Source organism: Coenobita brevimanus, chromosome 14 (assembly GCF_032717465.1).
Source record: "Coenobita brevimanus isolate Jiangsu-jjx chromosome 14, ASM3271746v2, whole genome shotgun sequence".
Lineage (NCBI taxonomy): Eukaryota > Metazoa > Arthropoda > Malacostraca > Decapoda > Coenobitidae > Coenobita > Coenobita brevimanus.
In genome coordinates, this window is record NC_136967.1 from 60,902,390 (window position 1) to 60,910,423 (window position 8,034).

General features: G+C 41.2%; 1 protein-coding gene across 1 annotated transcript in view; it reads left to right on the forward strand.

Annotated features, from left to right (window-relative positions):
* Nucleotides 1–7,174, forward strand: part of LOC145390423 (uncharacterized) — a 51,517-nt gene extending 44,343 nt beyond the window's left edge. The window contains exons 5-8 of the mRNA XM_080265352.1: nucleotides 774–1,675; nucleotides 4,319–4,538; nucleotides 5,453–5,552; nucleotides 6,900–7,174. Of these exons, the coding sequence (XP_080121478.1) occupies nucleotides 774–1,675; nucleotides 4,319–4,538; nucleotides 5,453–5,552; nucleotides 6,900–7,174 (1,497 nt within the window). The remainder of the gene's footprint in view (nucleotides 1–773; nucleotides 1,676–4,318; nucleotides 4,539–5,452; nucleotides 5,553–6,899) is intronic.
* Nucleotides 7,175–8,034: the final 860 nt, after the last annotated feature.

Genomic DNA, 8,034 nt, shown 5'->3' on the forward strand with positions numbered 1-8,034 from the left:
TAAAATGATCTGCAGAAGGACAAAAGTCTGGTCCAGATTATAGTAAACGAACTACTCGTAAAGTAACACCATTTATCAGGAGCCTCGAATCCTCACAACCTTTCATTAACCGCTAGAGAAGAATAGGAAACAGTTCAAGGGGCTTTTTTTTCTTTTTTCTTTTTTTTAAATACTGTCAGCAACAGGTCGCCCTGTCCTCTGCCACCTGGCTGCCCTTCCTCCAAGTCACCCACCAATATCTCATTATATCTCTCCACTATCTCCCCCCATCCCATCCTTGGTCTTCCTTCCTCCTCTCCCCATCCAACTCATTCGTATACACTCGTCTAATCAGTTGCTTGCTAGTTTCTCCCTCACGGCTCTGACTATCTTAATCCAGATTATGATTACGCTTTGACAAAATATCAACAGACGATCAAAGGCAACAGTAAACCATAGCTTCAAAACAGAATAGGTCGACCTGTGATCAATATAGCGATGCGATCTTATTCTGGATTCAGATTTGTGTAAATTATTAAGTTTGGATGCATAGACGTGTTTATGGATATTACACAAACCAAACGCAGCAAGACCCAACCTGACCGTGACAACCACAGTCTCTCTCTCTCTCTCCCTCTCTCTCTCTGCTAAGGTTAGGAGTGAAATATGCCAAAATTATGACAGGAGTAGAAGGCTTTCACGGTCGGGCTAGGTTATATTGGGATTGGAGTGTTTAATCTCCATGGACAAAGCTGCGCAGCTAAACTAATTATCCAACATTCTTCCCCCAACAGGCGAGGTTCGGGAATCGTCATGCACATCGAGAGAAGCTGAACGTGTTGCTGATCGGCACGGATGCAGTGTCACGCTTTAACCTGATCCGCAGCATGCCCAACGTATACCACTACGTCACCCACACACTTGGTGCTTTAGATTTCAAAGGCTATAATAAGATTGGGGAAAATTCTGAGCCGAACATTTACAATTTCATGACAGGATATTTTGCCGAAGAAATCAATAAACTGGGATGTTTAAAAGAGGGAAAATATTTAGATGACTGTCCAATAGTGTGGAAATACTTCGCTAAGGAAGGTTACGTAACAGCATTCGGAGAAGATATTATTGGGTACTGGGGCATTTTCACACATACACACAAATTCACTCTTGAACAACCAGTTGACTATCTGCTGACGAGCACTTATAGGCAAAGCAAAAAACATCACGGTGTTCCCGGCTTCGGAGGCTTCAACTGGAACCCCTGTATTGGTTCGAAAACAAAGATGAGGATAATGCACGACCATGCCTTTGATCTGGCAAAAGAGATGAGAGATATCCCATATTTTGGATTTTACTGGAGCGCCACCTTGACACATGATTCGTTAGGGAATGCCAGAATAGCAGACACAGAGTTGATGAGTCTGATGACTCGGCTGCACGACAACGATTTACTCAACAACACGGCGGTATTTCTCATCAGCGACCATGGCCTTCGGTTCGGCTCCTTCCGCCACACTTACTTGGGTATGATAGAAGAGAAACTGCCCTTCCTCCTGGCAGTGTTTCCTCCCTGGTTCAAGAAGACCTACCCAGACGCCTGGAGGAACCTCGTCATCAATACCAGGAGACTCACCTCAAACCGGGACCTGTACCAGACTCTCAGACATGTGGCGGAAGCTGATTACAGTACAAGTGACAGGTATGGGCCCATACTCTCGCCGGGTAAGGACACTCCCTAGCACCTCATCCTCAGCGGCTTATTTTCGGATATGGCTGGTTAATATTTTTTTGTCTGCGATCTATGGAGAGTGTGGCAATGTTTGAAGGATTTATATAAAACAGGGTAGGACAGTGAGTTGTGATAAGCAGAATAAATTGCTTAGAAAAAGGTGTTAGGGAGCTACCTTAACCGACGAAAATATGGGTCTTGGAATAGTGTGGTGTTTAAGGCTTGTATTCTCGTCCGTTAAGTAAGCTCCCTAACACCTTTTCCTAAGCGATTTAGTTTACGTATTTCACTTTGCTGTCCTCTTCTGTTATATTCATTCTAATATCCCCCTAGACTTCATAAATAACACAAAATTTTATTAACTGGTCGTATCCAAAAGTAAATCGCCAATGAAAAAGTGCTGGGGAGCCTCAAGAGTTACATCAGTAGAAATGGTTATGGTGACATTTTTGAGGAGTGTGTGTAATAGAGTAAATAATATTTATCTTAAAATATATATATATATATATATATATATATATATATATATATATATATATATATATATATATATATATATGGCATATGAAAAAAAAGAAAGTAAATATCCCGCATTCTCATCAGTTCAGGAGGCTGACTAGCACGTTTTCTTTAGCGATTTATTTTACATAATACACAGTCATATGATCTTGTTTGTTAGTTTAGTCCTGTTTGTTATCGACACAGTGTACAGTCGTCAGCACAAATTCGCTGCAAGCCTGCTCGCGTGATGTGGTCGTTTTCTCTGGCAACAGTGTATTCGAACTAGTTGCCACACAGGCTTTTGTACACTTTAGAGACGCGTTTGTAAGATTTAGTACTATAAATCGTCCAGAATGCAATATTCTTTACATCTGATTAGCATAAAAATGTGCAGAAGACGACAGATGAATGTTATGGAATGATGAAACTCCCGCTCTCTCCCCCGTACCCCTCTCGATGACCCTCCCCAGCCTACCTCTCACGTCACCTCGCTCTCCCCCCCTACTGTCCTTCGTCTCCACTCCCCTCTCTACCTGCCCTGTCTACCTTATATTATCCACGGCTCTAATCTACGTAATTAATCGCACTCTTCTCTGTTTCGTGTCCGTTCCTGTAACCTCTTTGCTCCTTGACGTTCAAGAGTTTCTTGCTATGCGCCAGTCTTTTTCTCCCACTCTCTACCCCCAGTGTGATGCAGCAGTTCGAAACATTATGATTCCGATACTACTTCATGAATCAGCAAACAGTGGAGAATGGGAATATTTTCCCTGAAAAGAGAGATAGACATGTATGAGGGATGGGAACAAAGGTTTGTTTAATTCCTCCTACTGAAATAATAGCCACCCACTGCCAGGCTCATTCAAACAAACACCAGTAAGGAATATGTCACAAGAGCGAGACCTCAATGTTCCTGTATCTCCCGGCTGTTGGCAGTGACAAAAGGTGGAGAAAAGAAAGACAACTGAAATAAAAGAAGTGGGAAGGAGACGGGGAGGGAGAGGATGGGACTCGAACATGAAGGAATAATGATAATAAAACCTGGATATAGTTGGTAGTACTGCGGGCAAATAGGGGAGGCTGGGTTTAGTAAAAAGTTAAGAGATAATTCTGATGCGCCAATGGAGTTAGTGCCGTGGATAAATGAATGAAGGTAGAGAGGGTGGGGAGAGGAGAAAGTGAAGAGGCATGAACGTGGATGGGGGGTAGGAGGGAGAGGGAGGGATGGGGGGGATATTACAAGGAGTAATGAGGAGAGAGAGAGAGGAAGAGAGTTTAGACACTGTTATAATGAGAAATATCAGAGTATTACGCTCATACGTCGTTTCATAACATTCTTCTTTCAGCTCTTGCACCTTTTTATAGTAATTAAATACTGTATACAGAATATCATACTCTAGGCGGTCTCTAATACCACCTCTTAAAAACACGTCTTTAAAGTGCGTGAAAGTCTATGTAGCAACTAGTTCCCCTACACTGTTGCCAGACAAAAGGACTCACATCACACGAGTAGGCTTGCAGAGAATTTATGCTGACGACTGTACATAAATAAAATAAATCTTGGTGAAGAAGAGATGCTGGGAAGTCTCTCTTTCATCAGACGGAAATGGGCCACTCCTGCAACTTGAATACTTAGTTGTAATTCCATGAAATTTGGTGAGTCTGAGTCTTCAAATAGGAATGAATCTCCTTAATTACTAGGCAAATCGACCTTCTCATCTGACTAAACTTGGCCATCAGCTTTAGTTGCAAGGGGTGAGGGATTTTCGTCAGGTTAGGGGGCACGGTGGCTCAGTGGTAGAGCATCGGAGTCGTGATCGGGGGATTGCGAGTTCGAGCCTCGCCAGGGACTGCCGTGCCGGGAGTGGTAGCGCGCTCCTGTAGCCTAGCAGGGCTATATGGCCATAGTTGCCTAGCTCGGGGATTAAATCCCTTTCGTCAGGTTAGAAAAAAAAATACGGTATAGTTACGGAAAGGTGTTTGGGATCTTCGTCAGGCTAGAAGAATACACGGTGTAGTCCAGTCGACCGTCCAGTCTAACTACATTTGACCATCAACTGAGCTGAAAGGGTACGTCAGCTTAGCACAAACGCTTTACAGTGTACCCGCTTCCAGATCTCCAACTCCGGGTCGTGGGCAGAGTCTATTCGTGGAAGTGCCGTACACCAGGATATGTGCAGACGTGGGCATCCCTGAGCGGCACTGTGCGTGTGAGCAGTACAAGTCCGCCAACACCACTGACGCTAGGGTGGTGGAGGCAGCCAGAGTCGCAACCAAACAAGTGAACCTAAATCTGCAACCATATCCTCAATGTGCGACGCTGCAGCTTGATAAGGTTTGTTCTACCACACAGCGTAATAATATAGAGAATCTATGGCAACAACCACTGGCCTAAAACTACCATCCCTCAATTTTGAATACTGTGTTATAAAAATAGATTAATGCTTGATTGTGATGCTAGTCACAAAGAAGTGCTATGGAGAGGATATAGAGCCTTAGTACTGTCTTGTTATGCCACTGAGTTACGTGAAATAGGCTGCAAAAAGTAGAAAATCTAGGCCAAGTTAAGGTAGAAGGGGTATAGAATCTGCATCTTATTCTCAGTGTGTTTCATTGCAGTTATACACCGCAAATTGTAAAGGGAATCATGGGTGAAAAAATCAAAAGCATTATTATGGAACCCGTTTAAGCCGAGCAGTCTTTCCTGTGGTGAATAAAAATTTACTGGAGTCACAATAATCATTTTTTTTTGGGGGGGTAGGTGACTTCATGGGAAAAAACTTAGCCAGAATATTGGCTTATTTTCTCCTCTAACTTGGCCTATAATTGCGATCTCTCCATCGTGAATGCTGAGGAAAGTGTTGGCCCACATGACTACTAATATGATGCTAGTCACGAAGACGTGCTGTGAATATGATGTAGAGCTGTAGCAAATTATTATTACTGCAGATATTGAACGCTCGCTAGGGCTTCGTAAAAATTAAGTATTGTTATTGCAGGTACTGAACGCTCGCTGGTGCTTCGTAAAAATAAAGTATTGTTATTGCAGGTACTGAACGCTCGCTGGTGCTTCGTAAAAATAAAGTATTGTTATTGCAGGTATTGAACGCTCGCTAGGGCTTCGTAAAAATTAAGTATTGTTATTGCAGGTACTGAACGCTCGCTGGTGCTTCGTAAAAATAAAGTATTGTTATTGCAGGTATTGAACGCTCGCTGGTGCTTCGTAAAAATAAAATATTGTTATTGCAGGTACTGAACGCTCGTATGGTGCTTCCCACTTCCTCCATGACGCCTAAGAATCCAATTCACAGAGTGTTCACTTTCCTCGTGGAGTTCCAGACACTACCAGGTGAGCAGATACAGGTGCTGTCTAGAACGGAGGTTAAAACAGCCAGCGTATATAGATAATAAGTACAATTTTTTTTCTGAGTGAGGTTAGACTGCTGATCCACAAAAATATAAACTCTGAAGTGATGTGCCGCAGGGATGCAGTGGCAAATTTTGAGTCAATCTGAGACAACTGTTGGCAAATTTTAAGTTGATCTGAGAAGGTGTTGGCAAAGTTTGAGTCAGTCTGAGAAAGTGTTGGCAAAGTTTGAGTCAGTCTGATAAAAGTGTTGGCAGACTTTGAGTTAATCTGATAAATGTGTTGCCAGATTTTGAGTTAGTCTAATAAATGTGTTGGCAAATTTGGGTTAGCCTGAGAAAAGTGTCGGCAAGTTTTTAGTTAATCTGAGAAAAGTGTGAACAAATTTTGAGCTAATCCGAGAAAAGTGTTGGCAAAGTTTGAGGTGTCAGAGATCTGAGGGAAGTGCTGGCCTACATAACTGTTAATATATTATTAAGCAACTTTGCAGTCTGTTAACAGCGTGACCCCGCAAAACACCGCGTGGATGCTGAGACATGCTCAACAAAAGGCTTTATTGACTGCCATCTACTCGTACTGTCACTACTGTTGAATATCCACTTAACCCCTATTTACTATACACGGTTCGTCTTCATCCAAGGGAACTGGGTCACTCTCATAGCCTGAACACTAAATCGTGGTTGCATAGACTTCGACGAGCTTTTGTTATGAGGTAGGAATGAGTTTTCTTGGTAAATAATGAAATTAACCTTCCACTCTAATTACATCTGGTCATCAACCGAGCTGAAAGAAGTTAGGTATTTTTCTCAGGTAAGCACAAACGCACTATAGAGCTTAAGTGTAAAATGCCTTGTCTTTTTTTCTTTTTCTTTTTTTCAAAAGATGAACAGAGCAAGGAAAAACAAATAAAACTAAAAAAAAAAAAAACTACAGCAGATTACAGGTGTAGTCTGTTCATAATGTAATTCAAATATTTACCTCAATCTCATATACTGAAAACTGTTCTTCAGCAAAACTTGGCAAGAAAAACAATCAAGAATTCTGATCCTGGTAGCACAGGCAAAGGTGGATATATATATATATATATATATATATATATATATATATATATATATATATATATATATATATATATATATATATATATATATATATATATTTGGTATTATTTTGCTTTACCTCACTTTAGATGTTCGCTTTTTTAACATTACCTCACTCTAGATGCTGACTCAGTTAACATTGCCTCTCTCTAGATGCTGGAATATTTAACATTATCACACTCTAGCCGGCATGAAGTCTGAAATGCTATACCTAATGTTATACTTGCAGGTGGGGCCATGTTGGAGGCCATGGTGAAGCAGACGCACAAAACCTTCAACGTGGTGGGCCAGGTGGTGAGGACAAATAGGTACGGAAACCAGAGCCACTGCATCGATGATAAGCTTCTCGTCTTCAGAACCTACTGCTACTGCAAAGATCTCCTACCATTACCAATATCAAATGCCTCTATACCACTACAGATAACCAATACCAAAAATGAAACGGAAGGAATCTTAGGAAATACCACGCACGGGCCTAATGATAAACACAGCACTCGGGTGTGAATCTACTTACTGCGGATTCTAATATTGATCTCTCACTACCTTTCGATAAATAACATGGCAGTGAACGATGACTTTTCAAACTTAGTGATGTTATCTTTGAAACTCTACAGGCTTTTCAGAAGATTTTATGAGAGTCGTTATTCTTCGACCAAAATGTGGAGCGATATTCCAGACTATACAAGAAGGTTAATTTAAATGAGACAGTAGGTTGTACTTCAGATGTCTTCCTAGCATCCCTTAACTGGCAATTTATTTTTTATTACACCTTTTTATCCTCTTTTACGTCACTGAGGCAAACTGTATTGATAATGCTTTTTTTTTTTCTTAACTGGAAGACAAACAGAGAAAGAGAAAGCAAAATTAAAAGAAAATAAAAATAGTTCACCAGATTACAGGTGTCCTCTATATAAACAAACTAAAGAAAATATAGCGGGTTCATAGTTAACGCCAAGAAAAGGGGCGCTATGAAGCCGCCAATACTAACGAAAGTACGACAAAGGTGTGGAATGCTTGAATAATTATATTTACGATCGATTCCCTGACCCATATTCTCGTTAGTTATGGAAGCTCCGCAACACCTCTTCCTTAATGATTTATTTTTGGATACGGCTGGGTAACATCATTTTCCACGGTATTTATGCAGAGTATGGTGATATGAAAATGATTTAAGTAACATAGAAGAGGACGGCAAACTATAATAAGCAAAATAAATCGCTTAGGAAGAGGTGTTAGGGAGCTTCCTTAACTGACTAGAATACCACCCCTTGTAACCATCATTTGTTGTTGCAATTTGACAAGGAACGAGAGGTACCTGTCTTCCCATGTCTCCTGTTCCTCCTACAAAAAAAAAGTCTTAGTTA